General features: G+C 40.6%; 2 protein-coding genes across 2 annotated transcripts in view; both read left to right on the plus strand.

The window, feature by feature from the left end:
- The window catches only part of cd276 (CD276 molecule), a 95,622-nt gene that overhangs the window by 42,588 nt on the left and 36,679 nt on the right, over positions 1 to 16,355 (plus strand). Inside the window, exon 5 of the mRNA XM_049483447.1 lies at positions 7,291 to 7,425. Coding sequence (XP_049339404.1) covers positions 7,291 to 7,425 — 135 coding nt within the window. The remainder of the gene's footprint in view (positions 1 to 7,290; positions 7,426 to 16,355) is intronic.
- The window catches only part of LOC125804556 (uncharacterized), a 444,972-nt gene that overhangs the window by 35,366 nt on the left and 393,251 nt on the right, over positions 1 to 16,355 (plus strand). The window lies entirely within an intron of this gene.

Here is a 16,355-nt window from a genome sequence, read left to right on the forward strand (position 1 = left end):
CTTGGCACTTGTATAACTGTTAGCACAGTTAGCACTCCACACTCATAACTGTTAGCACAGTTAGCACTCCACACTCATTACTGTTAGCACTTTTCACACTCGTATAACTGTTAGCACGCTTAGTACACAAAGCACTGTTTGCACTTGTATAACTGTTAGCACAGTTAGCACTCTTAGTATTCATACAACTACTGTTAAAACTATTAGCATGGTTAGCACTCGGCTATGTTAGCACTCCTAGCACGCCTAGCTTTGCTAGCACCCTTAAAATTCATGTCATTGTTAACACTCCTATCACCATCAGCACTTTTACAACTGCTAGCACTGTTAGCACTGTAGCTAACTGTTCTCCTCATTCTGCATTTCCGCACTCTGTGAATGTTTTTTTTAGCGCTCGGCAGAACTTCGCCAGTGTTTAAATGCCGATGCTAATCTTACAGAGGCGTTCATGCCGCGCGCGGTTAGCGGGATGCTAGCTGATTGATGAGTCTGCAGGACGCCCGGCGCGGAACGTTCCAGAAATAAATGAGCGCTGCGGAGTTTAGAGAGTTATTATGAGTTATTATCTCAGGCCTTTAATTTATGATGGCAGAATGTTCTCCTGTAACCATGACGTCATCCATATACAGCAGGTGGTTACTGAGGTTCTGTTGACGGGTAGCGTTGCTATGGAGATGGAGTTCCATATCCTCTTAAACACACACACACATATATACCCAGGACTGATACGATAACATACATACGCATTTTAGACAATATATTAAAAATACAGCAGCGTAACAATGTAATTACACATTATTTTTAAAAAGCAATTATTCAATTATGTCTCAAAATGAATACTGAGACATTAAGAGTGGAATATATCAGTGTTTAAATATCCCAAATTAATAAATATAAATACATTTTGCTAAATTAAGCAAATCTAACAGAATCGAGCACAAAAAATATATATTTTACTGCTGTGGTTATCTCCAGATATTCCCTGATGATCTGTATACCTTTTTATTGGAAACACTGAAGATATTACACTTTGATACAGTCAGACAAACAGACGGATGGATGGATGGATGGATAAAGATGGGTAGAAAGACAGACAAACACAGATAAACGAACAGAGACAGATAAACGAATAGGCAGACAGACCAACAGATAAACAGAGACAGATAGGTAGACAGACAGACATATATACAGATAGATAGAAAGACAAACACAGACAGACAAATGGAGACAGATGGGTAGACAAACAGACATACAGATAGATAGACAGACAAACACAGACAGACAGACAAATGGAGACAGATGGGTAGACAAACAGACATACAGATAGATAGACAGACAAACACAGACAGACAGAGAGATAAATGGAGACAGATAGGTAGACAGAGCAACAGACAGACAGACAAACACAGATAAATGGACAGACAGAGACAGATTAATGGATAGACAGAAAAAAGACAGACAGATATACTGATATACAGATAGACAGACAGACAGATAAATGAAGACAGATAGGTAGACAGACAGACACTTTATTGATCCCAGAGGGAAATTCTAACAATGTAAAGTAACTCAGCATTTAAGTAAAAACGGCCAAATTTTGCCCAAAATGTCTATATTATATTGTACTACCACCACCATGCTTCACAGTAGACAAGGCACAGTTTCTCACAGTACTCCTCACCAGAACACCACAACACAGGCTTAAACACAGTCTGTTATACATTGTATCAAATCGTGGCGTATTTTCAGGGTTTCCCTTAAAAAAAGATATAATAACATATTTATTAAAACATGAGAGATAAACTCACTTCTGTGAGATACTGTATATTTATAAATTGGGTTTATTAAACAGTAACAGTCCTGATGTTACCCTGCAGTAGCACTCCGTCCAGAAAAGTAAAGAAATAAATAAAATAAAAGCAGATGATCACAGTTTTGTTATTGTTATTGAAATAAATGCCACATGCTTCAAATCTAAACTCATTTATTCACCCAAATCCCTCTAAAGAGGGGAAATGAAATGTGAGCGTCTCCCTGTTCATCTAAATCCCGTCCTCTGACATTTCCCCCCCCTCCTCCTCCCCGCGTCTCCTGATTACATTTATTGTTATTATTGCTAATCAGAATTCACAGGGTCTCGGTGGAGGAGAGGAAATAAATAGATGGATAAATAAATAATAACAAAGAACTGCAGAAATGTCAGCGAGCTGGAGGACGGGGTTGCTGTGGTATTTCCTGATGGTTCGGAGAGGTGTAGAGTATGTGACCCGTTTCCGCGGTGATCCGTTTCCATTGGAACATGACTAGAATTTGGATGTAAGAAAATAATAATTTTGTATTTGCAATCAAAAACACGTTTTTATTTATTTATTTTTAATCATTTTATTTCTAATTTCAATTCCATTTTTTTTCCACAATTTACAATCCACTCATTAGGACAAATAGAAATAGGCTTAAATAGAAATCCTTAAGAATTAGTGGTGTAATGTCAGGCAGACAATTGACAAAATCCTGGCCTAATATAATACTGTCAGAATTCTGCATGGGACGCAATGCTAATCTAATCTAAACAATGCTAGGTACTGGACAGCAGTGTTCATTTTGATTTAGTTTTAGTCTTTTGACTAAAATGTATAGTAGTTTCAGTCACACTTTAGTCTTTTGGCTAGTATTAGTTTTAGTCTAGTTTTAGTCTAAGTCTAAGTATTACAAATTTTGATTGTTTTTCTATTTTTTAGTTATGTTTTTATTTTGAGATTATTTACTGCTAATATTTATTATATAAATTATAGCCTTTAAGTTTTGTTGCATTTAAATTATGCTAACATTAAAATGTTTTAAAACAAGTGACCTGCTGTAAAGATGTTAAAACAAATAAAAAGTCATGTTTATAAAATAATACACTTCTGCTGAATTCAGCACCCCCGCCAGGAAAAGCACCGCACACACACACACACACACACAACACACACACACACCGTCTTCTTGGCTTTAACTTTACTCAGAAAATGAAAAAAAAAAGAGCTTAGAGATTCTGTTCTAAGCTACGCAGACTCGTAAAAAATAATGCAAAACCTCATTCGAGACGCTTTACCTGGTGGGGCGCTGAATTTGGCACAACACCGGTTATAAGGACACTGTGTGGAGCGGCTGTGTTCCAATCATTGCTTAATAATATAATTTATTACAAATAATTTCCCCATTCTTCAGTCTCTGACATTTTTGTTTAGTTTTTATTATTTGACATAGTTTATTAATCAAAATGAAAAATAGGTAGTCAATGAGGATTTTTCATTAATGAAATTAACACTGCTGAACAGGTGCTAGGCTAAAAGGTAATGCTACCTTAGAAAACTGTTCTTAGATGCATCAAAATCTGAAATAAAGAAGAAAAAAACTCGAAAAGAAATGAAAGGAAGACAGTATAGTATAGTATAGTATAGTATATCCCGAGCTGGGCTGAGGGGAAGAGAGGGGGATGAGTCGGGGCTGCAGGAGGAGAGCCAAGGTGGATGATGGGTAAATAGAGCCATTAGGGACAAATCTATTGCAGTGGGAAACAAAATCACATCATCAAACAAGAGAAAGAGAGAAATATGATCCGGCGAAGCTCGAGGGCACCGGCGCAGAAATCATCACCCTCCACAACATCCGTCTCTATCAACCCGCCCTCAGACAAACAGAGAGAGAGAGAGAGAGAGAGAGAGAGAGAGAGACAGAGAGAGAGAGAGAGAGAGAGAGAGAGAGAGAGAGAAAGAGAGAGAGAGAGAGAGAGAGACAGAGAGAGAGAGAAACAGAGAGAGAGATACAGAGAGAGGAGGGGATGGAGTGATGGAGAGAGGGAGGAGAGGAGGAGGAAGGGGGCGGGGCCTAGAGATGCATGGTGTGGCCACTGTTTCTAACACACACATCCATTTATTCCATTATCTCTACTACACTCTCTGTCTCCCTCTCTCTCTCTCTCTTTTCTTTTTTCTGTGCCCTTTGCTTATTTTTGCTCTCTCCCTCGTGCTCATTCTTTTTTGTATCTTTCTCTCTCTATCTCTCTCGCTTATTCTGTTGTTTCTTTTTATCTTTTCTTTCTCAGTCTTTTGCTTACTCTTGCTTTTTCTTCGTGCTCTAATAACAACCGGGGTGTTGGTACAAGCAACTTAGGCCAATTCCCATAATATACTCAGCAACCGGTGTGTTGGAACCAGTGGCTCAGGGCAATTTTCCTTGTTATAAAGTACTCGGAAACAGGAGTATTGGAACAAGTAGCTCAAGCTGATTTCAATATTATACCTGGCAACCGGGTTATTGGAACCAGTGGCCGAGGCCAAGTTCCATATAATACTCAGCAACCAGGGTGTTGGTACATATGGATCAGGTCAATTTTTATATTAAACTTAGTAACTGGGGTGTTGGTACAAGCCACTAAGGCTAATTCCCATAATATACTCAGCAATCGGGGTGTTGGAACCAATGGCTCAGGTCAATTCCCATGCTATACAGTACTCGGACACAGGGGAATTGGAACAAGTAGCTCAGGATGATTTCCATATTATACTTGGCAACAGGGGGGTTGGAACCAGTGGCTCAGGCCCGTTCCCATATTATACTCAGTAACTGGGGTGTTGGCGCAATAAGTAATTTTTGCCATATGGTTCAGGATTAGATTAACGTACAAGCGTGAAACACACATCATATAGAACATTAAAACATTCTCTATCTAACCTATTATATTCCCCTAACCTGTCATCAACTGTAAGTGAGTAATAGAGCTCAGAGGAACAGTCAATTATGATTCCTCCAGTCTCTCCCACATCAATTAAAATCAAATCATAATGAGATGTATACTTTTTTTTTTAATTCAACAATGTTATTGGATCGGGCGCTTTAGCGCATCTATAACTAGAGTACACACTATACGTTAATTATTTGCATTCTATGGCACTTCTAATAATCTCAGGGTTATTTTTCCTGTATAAGAAGTGCAGCAGTGTTTCTTTCTTTACTGCTCATTATTTTTTCACAGTCTCCGGCTCTATATCTGTGACTTTCGTTGTTTTTCGTACAGTTTTAAAGGGAAGTAAGTTCTGTTCTGAGGTCACGGCGTACTGGTACAGATCTGTCATACGCACCGAGGCTTTACTGGACCGGATTCTGCTCACGGATTAAACCCGGCGCTACAGAATCAGAGCGAGAGAGAAGGAAACATAACGTTGACTCAACCTAAAGCTGGGATACGGCAGAGAAACCCGTACAGCAGCACTGCTGCGTATAACTGCAGATTAATAGAGTCGGGGGGCAGGATTTCCATTACCCGCCTCCATCAGTCTGTCCTGTTTGATGCAGGACGAGGTGAGATTGACGGAACACGGTTTAAAATTACATACAGTATACGCCACAAACCAGCCGGTACCAGCCGACCCGGTGAACCTGCATCTCAACAGAACAGCTTCAGTATACAGTAATTACTCACCCGGACCGGATCAGGAAACCGGGAATACTGAATACTGACAAATTTTATATTCTATATTTAAAATCTACAGGGGTTGGAGAATGAAACTGAAACACCTGTCATTTTAGTGTGGGATTTTAAGTTTCATGTCTAAATTGGAGCAGCCTGGTGTTCAATCTTCATTAATTGCACATTGCACCAGTAAGAGCAGAGTGTGAAGGTTCAATTAGCAGGGTAAGAGCACAGTTCTGCTCTAAATATTACAATGCACACAACATTATGGGAGACATACCAGAGTTCAAAAGAGGACAAATTGTTGGTGCACGTCTTGCTGGAGCATCTGTGACCAAGACAGCAAGTCTTTGTGATGCATCAAGAGCCACGGTATCCAGGGTAATGTCAGCATACCACCAAGAAGCACCAACCACATCCAACAGGATTAACTGTGGACGCTGTAAGAGGAAGCTGTCTGAAAGGGATGTTCGGGTGCTAACCCGGATTGTATCCAAAAAACATAAAACCACGGCTGATGAAATCACGCAGAATTCAATGTGCACCTCAACTCTCCTGTTTCCACCAGAACTGTCCATCACCACAATCAATTATTGTGCTCTAAAACCAGGTGTTTCACTTTCATTCTCCAACCCCTGTATCTTCTGTTTTAATTATGTCTGTATTTGTGCACATTCTGTAAAAGCTTACAGGTACAGGTAAAGCAAAAGGTCAGTGATGAACTGACTGAAGTTTACACTTTTATAGCATATCTAGAAACTGAAGGACACTTTAAAATTTACACGTTTTACACACAACCACTCAAACTCAGCACTTATTCACTCATCCACACACTGGTGAGAAGCGGCAGCCAATAGCACGCAGCGTACTCTCAACCAGAATTAACCTGGAGGACTGCATCCAACACTACAGCATTTACACAGAACAGAGTGCCAATTTATATCATAGCTGTTTACTGGGGCATCCATTTATCCATCCATCCCTCTATCTGTCCATCCCTCTATCCTTCTATCCATCTATCTATCCATCCATTCATCCATCCATCCATCTCTGTATTTCTATCTAGCTACTTCTCTATCTACCTCTCTACCCAACCCATCTATCCCTCTCTATCCATCCATCCATCCATCCATCCAGTTCTCTCTCTCCATCTTTCTCGCTCTCTCTTATTTTCTCTCTCTCTCATTCTCTCTCTCTCTCACTCACACCTGTGTTAGTGTACACACTAACTGAAACACACACTGGGTCGGTGATACTCAGGGGAAATCTGGTTCAGTCTGCAGTAAGTGGAAAGCGTCTCGCTGACCAGTTTGTTTTCGGCTGTTTCTTGAGCTCGTCTGTTTCCTGTCACTCAAATAACACTTCCTGTTTAACACTCAGAGCCCCGCCCCCAGACACTTTTCAACCATATATATATATACACTGATGAATATATCTACACTGATGGGCGTGGTGTTCTGGAAATGAGGTGTGTTCAGGTACATTTCTGGAGTTTTATCTTGTTTATCTTGGTAACAGAAAACACAGGAGCTCCACTGACTGAATACAACCTAGACAGACGCCAACAGTCAGACGCTCATCGCTATCTCGGTAACACAGGCGCCGTGCCGAGCCGAGCGTACACCCCCACTTATTACACACATCGTTATGATAGCAAAGACACACTGACTCCTTTCTATGCTGGACATTAAGAGAGTGTTAATAAAGCGTAAAAAAGAGGGACGGGTTTGATTAATCATATGGCCACGATGCTGTACTGATCAGAGTAATGATGATGATGATGATGATGATGATGATGATAAACGTGAACGTTCTCTCCGTTTCTGTTTCTGCAGCTCAGGGTTCTTCGTTCCCGCCGGTGGCGCTGTGGGTGACGGTGGGGTTGGCGGTGTGTCTGCTGGTCCTGTTGGTGGCGCTGGCTGCTGTCTGCCACCGGAAGATCAAAGAAAGCTGTGAGGAGATAAGAGCAGGTAAGGACACCTCAGCAGCCGGAGTCTGAGAGAGAGAGTACAGTGGGTCATGCTGCTGTTTCTCCATCAGCAGCCGGAGTCTGAGAGTATAAATATATATATATATATACACACACAAACACTGTACGGAATTTGTCTTGTAGCTCTTCTGGGAACGTCTGACTGTTGGCGTCTGTCTAGGTTGTATTCAGTCAGTGGATCTCCTGTGTTTTCTGTTACCAAGATAAACAAGATAAAACTCCAGAAATGTACCTGAACACACCTCATTTCCAGAACACCATAGAGTGTTGGTGGGGTGTAAGATTGCAATGAACACATAAATAAACATATGTAGGCTTTTTAATTTATTTTATTGTTTTATTTTGCTTGTTTTTCAGTAGTCTCAGTACTCTCTCGCTGCAAAGTGAAAATTATGTGTTTTTCCATCCAGTTTTTTATAGCATTTTGATATTTTCTCATAAAACGGGGTGTAAAGGGTTAAAGTGTAGAGGAACTGGGCGAGTGTCTCGGGGGAGGCGGAGTGTCTGAGCCGAATGCTAAGCCTCTACGCCGGTCCTCCCGCCACCCAGACGCTCCTCAGTCCGACTGCTGAGGGAAGAGTTCATTAGCCTGCGCTAAGCTAATTAGCGGCAGTGACTAACCGGGGACGAGTCGGGGGGGAACAGGAGCTGGTGGAGTCAGAGCGAGGGATGGGGGGATGGATGGAGAGATAGAGTGATGGGGAGAGTATAAAGAGAGAGGGAGGATTTGGGGGATTATATATTTTGTGGGTTTGGATATAATGATCTGGGCTCAAAGCGACGAGACATTTAAATAAAGGTCAGTGTACTGTAGCTGTGCACCCCGGGGCTTTACAATACATCTGATACTGAAGGGTATACGATATTACGATACGATATTATCACAATGCCTTCACCATAATATAATAAACTTTTAATATAATAAATAACTTTTAATAACACTCAAATCTACTCTAAACTTAATAAAGATTACATTAAGTATCCAAAAAAACACTAGTGATAAATACTAGTGGTGAAGCTCAGTGCTCATCTTTTCAGGAGAAAATTGCGAGCTCAAAATCTGTCTTGTAGTCCTTCTGGGAGCGTCTGACTGTTGTTGTCTCTTATCAGTGTAGAAGCCAAAGTGCTTCCATATGTTAGCTTATAACTGTTCAGGTGCTACACTTAGCATCATTGTTATTTTAACAGTTGTAGCTCGCATCAAGAAAATGGATTTGTTTTTTTTTATCAATTCAGAATAGTCCATATCTGAACTAGATTAATCTAAGAAAATTATTTCCCCAGTTTACTCAGAACACCATAGAGAACTGCAGGTGTGTGATGTTCATACATAACAGAATTTTAGCAAATTTAATAACATTTGTAAATATATCATTATATACTGTAAGTTTTGTCCATATTGTTCAGCACTATGTCAAAGTGATTGTTGGAGAAATTTTGGAGATGATCGAGATGTGGGAGAGAAGTTGAGAGATGTGGGAGAGGTGTTTTAGGGATGTTGGGGCGGTGTTGGGGAGAGTGTTGGGGAGATGTTGGGAAGGTGTTGGGGAGAGTGTTGGGGAGATGTTGGGAAGGTGTTGGGGAGGTGTTGGGGAGGTGTCGGTGAGATGTTGGAGGGATGTCGGCGAGGTGTCGGTGAGATGTTGGGAAGGTGTTGGGGAGGTGTTGGGGAGGTGTCGGGGAGATGTAGGGAAGGTGTTGGGGAGGTGTTGGGGAGGTGTCGGTGAGGTGTTGGGAAGGAGTTGGGGAGGTGTTGGGAAGGTGTCGGTGAGGTGTTGGGAAGGAGTTGGGGAGGTGTTGGGAAGGTGTTGGGGAGGTGTCGGGGAGATGTTGGGGAGGTGTCGGTGAGGTGTTGGGAAGGTGTTGGGGAGGTGTTGGGGAGGTGTCAGGGAGATGTTGGGGAGGTGTCAGTGAGGTGTTGGGGAGGTGTCGGTGAGGTTTTGGTGAGGTTTTGGGGAGGTGTTGGGAAGGTGTTGGGAAGGTGTCGGGGAGGTGTCGGGGAGATGTCGGGGAGATGTCGGGGAGGTGTTGGGAAGGTGTCGGGGAGATGTTGGGAAGGTGTTGGGAAGGTGTCGGGGAGATGTTGGAGGGATGTCGGGGAGATGTCGGTGAGGTGTCGGTGAGATGTTGGAGGGATGTTTGTGAGATGTTAAAGGGATGTTGGAGGGATGTCGGGGAGATGTTGGGGAGATGTTGGGGAGATGTTGGGGAGATGTTGGAGGGATGTTTGTGAGATGTTAAAGGGATGTTGGAGGGATGTCGGGGAGATGTTGGGGAGATGTTGGGGAGATGTTGGGGAGATGTTGGAGGGATGTTTGTGAGATGTTAAAGGGATGTTGGGGAGGTGTCGGGGAGGTGTTGGGGAGATGTTGGGGAGGTGTTGGGGAGGTGTTGGGGAGGTGTCGGGGAGATGTTGGGGAGGTGTCGGTGAGGTGTTGGGAAGGTGTCGGGGAGGTGTCGGGGAGATGTCGGGGAGGTGTTGGGAAGGTGTCGGGGAGGTGTTGGGGAGGTGTTGGGGAGATGTTGGGGAGATGTTGGAGGGATGTTTGTGAGATGTTAAAGGGATGTTGGGGAGGTGTCGGGGAGGTGTTGGGGAGATGTTGGGGAGGTGTCGGGGAGGTGTTGGGGAGATGTTGGGGAGATGTTGGGGAGATGTTGGGGAGATGTTGGAGGGATGTTTGTTAGATGTTAAAGGGATGTTGGAGGGATGTCGGGGAGGTGTTGGGGAGATGTCGGTGAGGTGTCGGTGAGATGTTGGAGGGATGTTTGTGAGATGTTAAAGGGATGTTGGAGGGATGTCGGGGAGATGTTGGGGAGATGTTGGGGAGATGTTGGGGAGATGTTGGAGGGATGTTTGTGAGATGTTAAAGGGATGTTGGGGAGGTGTCGGGGAGGTGTTGGGGAGATGTTGGGGAGGTGTCGGTGAGGTGTTGGGAAGGTGTCGGGGAGGTGTCGGGGAGATGTCGGGGAGGTGTTGGGAAGGTGTCGGGGAGGTGTTGGGAAGGTGTCGGGGAGGTGTTGGGGAGATGTCGGGGAGGTGTTGGGAAGGTGTCGGGGAGATGTTGGAGGGATGTCGGGGAGATGTCGGTGAGGTGTCGGTGAGATGTTGGGGAGATGTTGGAGGGATGTTTGTGAGATGTTAAAGGGATGTTGGAGGGATGTCGGGGAGATGTCGGTGAGGTGTCGGTGAGATGTTGGGGAGATGTTGGAGGGATGTTTGTGAGATGTTAAAGGGATGTTGGAGGGATGTCGGGGAGGTGTTGGGGAGATGTCAGTGAGTTGTTGGAGGGATGTTGTTGAGATGGTGTTTCTCTGTAGCAGTAATGTGGACAGTAAAGGGTTAATAATGATGTTCTGGGTTCTGCGGGGTGAATAGGATTTAGTGAATGGGTCACCTGCTGCTGCAGTAATGAGTTTCTGAGTGACTCACCAACCTGAACTTCAACTTTCACTTTAATCTCTCTCTCTCTCTCTCTCTCTCTCTCTCACCACTCTCTTTCTTATTCTGTTTTTCCCCATCTCTGTCTCTCATTCTGTTTCTCTTTCTCTCATTCTTTGTTTGTTTCTTTCTTTTTCTTTCTCTCTTAATTTTTCTCACTCATTCATTGTTTCTTTCACTTTTTAATTCTTTTTCAATGACCAACCCCGGGGCCCAATAAAGCAAAAACAAACCAACAAACAGGCATCGCTAAAAATATATTAAATATAGTGTCAACTGGTTGCAAACGTTTTTAAATGGAAGAGAAATTAAAGTACAGATTTTTTTCAGCAAATCCAGCAAAGAAAATATAAGCACACAAAAATACTGAAAAATCAACAAGACAAAAACAAACAAACAAAGCAAACGAAAATAAAGGAGTAATAGTGTCAACTGGTTGCAAAATGTCTTAAATGGAAGAATTATTAAAGTCCAGAGTTTACCCACAGCAACAGTAACAAGCAACAGCCAAACTGAACTAAATAATTAATCCAAAAAGAAACACTTCAAAAATGATCAGCAATTAAAGCAAAGAAACCGTTCAGAATACCCAAAAATAAACACCAATCCCAGCATAGAAACTAATCCAAAAATACCCATAAATGAAGAGTAATCCGAGCAAAGAAAATATTCCAGAAATACTCAAAAATCAACAGCAATCCCATCATAAATATATCCCAAACAATCAACAGAGAGCCCAGCAAGGCAAAAACTCAAATAAAATGTTATAAACTCACTCAGATTATTGATGAATCCCAGATTATTGATGAATCCCAGATTATTGATGAATCCCAGATTATTGATGAATCTCAGATTATTGATGAATCCCAGATTATTGATGAATCCCAGATTATTGATGAATCCCAGATTATTGATGAATCCCAGATTAGTGATGAATCTCAGATTATTGATGAATCTCAGATTAGTGATGAATCTCTGATTATTGATGAATCTCAGATTATTGATGAATCTCTGATTATTGATGAATCTCTGCCGGTTAGAGAATAATCCACTCTTTAATGATAAAGATCAGTAAAAACTAAAGAAACAAAACTAAGAGAGTTAAATCTAAACCAGTAATTCTCCCAAAAATTACACAACATTCATCCTTCATGAAAATGGCTGCTGCACCTCTTTCCTCTTCCTGTCCCCAATCAGGGCTTATATTCAAAATAAGAGTCCCTCAGTGAGAACAAACCAAAAACACAGGGAAGAGAAAGAGGCCACACCTCTCATCATATCATCCCAGAGATAAATCATGAATTAAAATAAAAACTTTATTTTTTTTGTGGAAACCTAAATAACAGAAACTAAAATTACTAATAATATACTCGTATATATTTATGAGAAAGAGCTGAAATCCTATCGATTCTCCCCTCTGCCCACTCCTCCGCCAGACTAAAGCAGGGTTATACCGGATCACCGGAGCACTTTTTATATTACAAAAAACAGCTCACATAGCATTTAATCGTACTACAGACAAACTAGACATTTTAAAAAGAATGAAAACTGATGGAATGTCTTTCTCTCTGTGGATCTGATGGTTCTGGTAGATTCTGCAGGTATATTTAATTTCCTGTGTGAGTTGAGGTTAATATTGGCTGACAGTTTTTTTATTATTATTATTATTATTCCCCATTACCCCCCGTTCCCTCCATTCCTCACCCCCCCCCCCTCGCTCCACGGTGCCGGCGCTGGTTCAGGCGTTTGGTAGGGGAAGTGAGGTGGGGAGGTGGGGGGGTGGGGGGGGTTGGGGTGTTGGAGGTAGTCGGTGAGCGGCGGCGGCTCTAATTGAGGCTGTCTCCCGGTTTCCCGGCGCCGGTACCGGCCGGCAGATTGGAGCTGACTCCCCGTCTCTCGGCCGCTCGGCGTGAGTCAGAACCGCGGGTCAGAACCGGTTCACGGACCAGTACCTCATTTTTCCTGGCTGTCATAAAGCATGCTGGGATACAGAGCGCGATGCTAACGGAACTGAACAGCGCTGAGATTGGGCTGTTAGCTCACAGCGCCGGGAGATCACCCAAACCCAAACTCCACACCGCTAACAGAACTTCTCTCACTCCGTATACCCTCATCCCTTCATCTACACTCATCCTGTCTTATTCTTCTACTTCTCATTATTTTCCTTTTCTGTTTTCAGAGCTGCTCTCTCTTTTTGACTTTAATCATGGACTGAAGTAGCGTGTAACACATATGTAGCGCTGCTAGATGTCTAAACGTAGAGATATAGAGGTTTCTAATTATTGTTTTATTCTATAAACTACAGACAACATTTCTCCCAAATTCCAAATAAAAATATTCTCATTTAGAGCATTTATTTACAGAAAATGAGAAATGACTGAAATAACAAAAAAGATGCAGAGCTTTCAGACCTCAAATAATGCAAAGAAAACAAGTTCATATTCATAAAGTTTTAAGAGTTCAGAAATAATCAATATTTGGTGGAATAATCCTGGTTTTTAATCACAGTTTTTATTTCATGTATTTTGTCATCATGTTCTCCTCCTCCACCAGTCTTACACACTGCTTTTGGATAACTTTATGCTGCTTTACTCCTGGTGTAAAAATTCAAGCAGTTCAGTTTGGTGGTTTGATGGTTTGTGATCATCCATCTTCCTCTTGATTATATTCCAGAGGTTTTTAATTTGGGAAAATCAAAGAAACTCATCATTTTTAAGTTCTCTCTTATTTTTTTCCAGAGCTGTAAATATACATTAAATTTCTTTATTTCTCTGCATGTTTTTCTTCTTTCCTTTGCTCTTCCTGTTTTGCTTTTTTCTCTTTTATCTCTTCCTTTCATTTCTGTTTTTAACAGAATAAATATGCCTACATTTCCTTCGGCATGAATAAAGTATCTAACTATGTGCTTTAAGGAAATCAGAGATCGATAATAAAGGAATGTATTGTATGATAAAGAGCTCCGGGTTCTGCAGCTGCTGAAACTAATGCAGCTCCATCACTGACCTTCTAAACTCAATTTTTCTAAACTCTGACTTTATATAGATATCCATAAAGTATCTGACACAGGAAATGAAGATGCATGCTCTCTCTAATATCACTTACATCACTTATATATCTTTATACAGCTTTAATACAGGAGCTGCTCTTTATATCTGAGATATTCCTACAGTCAAAAACACAACTTCAATACAGTGTTTTATTATTAGTTTAAAAATGTCCTGCATAATAGATTAAAACTAGAATTATTCAAACTATGGAAACTATTATTAGCTATTTTCAATAAGCAGAGTTAGTTATAATTAGCTAATTTAACTAAGTAGAGATATGTAGCTAGATCTAGCTATTTTCATTTATCAGATTTAGTTAGGTGCAATTAGCAGTTTTTACTTATTAAGGGGTAGCTACAATTAGCTTATTTTTACTCATCAAGAGTTAATTACTTGAATTTCTTGTCTCTTAATAAAGTGTTTGAGAGCATCAGTTAAAGTAAAGTAGTGAAGAGGTAGAGTTACAGGTATACAGTGAATAGTGAAGATTTGAGTAATGTTCGAATCCAGATTATGAGAAACAACAACTACTAAAGAACTAAATAAAGAACAGAAGTTTGAAAGTATCCTCAAACACAGTCGCTGCAAGGACCATCAAAAAATTATAAAGATGGAACTGGCACTCATCAGGACCTCCCCAGGACATTAAAGACTAGGAGCAACTTTTAACTGAACAACTCAAGCATTCTGGTTTACAATTACACATCATTTTATTTTATTTTAAGTGCCTTTTTATCTTTATTAAGATATATAAATCTAAGTAAAGCACATTTTAGTTTTTTAAATGTGAGAAATGTCCAAATGTTTTTTTAGTTTTAGAAGAGAAAATATAACATGCTGATTTTTAAGTTTTAAGGCCGAGTGTAACTGATGCAGAGCTGAGAGTGAATCTCATTAAGATTAAAGAGTTTTATACGTTGTGTGTAGAGTTAGAGGAGATGAGAGTTTATCTCAGGGGTTTTTGGAGATGATCTGCAGCGTTATGGTTTCAGCAGCAGAAGGATGAAGAAAGGAATGTGTGAGATCTGATGAAGGGTTGTGTTTCTGAAATAAATAAATAAAAAGAGAAGAATGGGCTCTGGAAATAGTCCTCGCTGATGTTGTGCAGATCTTTCACCTCTACCTTCTGTTTCAGACGGACTGAAATAGCAGCTCTGTGTTTGTTCAGCACTAAATTATGCTTAATTATCGACGCCGGTCTGACTTCCAGGAGTCAAACTAGAAGTTGTAGATGAAAGTCGAGCGAACGTCGGCTGTGGAAACGTTACTGCTGTGCTTTTAAAAAACTTTTAAAAAAGAGTTCTCCTTCACTTACTGTCTGTCTCAAGTGTACAGTATTTATATCGCTAACAAAATCAATAATTAACCAATTTCACTACTATTCACACAGACTGCCAGACCTGTAGAATGAAGAAATCACTTTAAAAATCTCATTCCATGCTCCGGTGATCCGGTATAACACTGCTTTAGTCCGCTGGAGGAGTGGGCGAAGAGAAACGATAAATAAAGATATTTTTACACTAATAACAGTCTTTACAATGTTATATGTTACTTTATAACATGTGTAATAACGATATGCTAAGTGCAGTTCAGCCACTGACCTAGTCTTAGAGTCTCTGTAAAACACCAAATCCACCGGAGATCCTATTTAAACCTATAGATACACACAGAGGTGGGTAGAGTCCAGGTCCAGAAACTAAAAATCCACCCCGGGGTTTTGTTGGCTGTTTTTTACAAAGAACAAGAACAAGAGGATTTTAGTGGAAGGAGATCTTTAAATAGAATCTGTCTGACATGAAGCAGATAAAAGATCTCAAAATCATCTGAAGAAACTCAACAACAGATGAGAAAAAACAAAGTTATTGATCATCTATCAGTCTGGAAAAGATTATAAAATCATTTCTAAAGCTTTGAGACTCCAGAGAACCACAGTGATTCACTATTATTCACTAATGAAGAAAAAAAACATGGAACACTGGTGAACCTTCCTCCAGTGTGTCTGAATTAAAACTGTAATTCTGTAAAGAAGAGTGGAACTAAATTCCTCCTCAGAGATGAGAAAGACGCGTTGTTATCAGTTATCAGTAAAGATTGATTGATTACAGTTGTTAGATTTATTAGATTTAGGGGGTAAAACACTTTTTCATACAGGACATGATTGGTTTAGATTTAGAGTATTTCCCCTAATAAATAACATTATTATTTAAAATTTGTTTTTTATATTTACTCAGGTTCTATTTATCTGATATTAAAATGTGTTTTGTTATCTGAAAATGTAAATATGATTTTAAAAAAGCTAAAACTGGAAATTATTATTTTTTTTAAGGCAATTGATCTCATTCAAAGTCTCTCAACAAGGCAAAATAAAAGTCTTTAAGTGCATAATAGATGCATGAATACAGTGATGTATGATATTTATGATGT

The sequence above is a fragment of the Astyanax mexicanus genome, chromosome 9 (assembly GCF_023375975.1).
Source record: "Astyanax mexicanus isolate ESR-SI-001 chromosome 9, AstMex3_surface, whole genome shotgun sequence".
NCBI lineage: Eukaryota > Metazoa > Chordata > Actinopteri > Characiformes > Acestrorhamphidae > Astyanax > Astyanax mexicanus.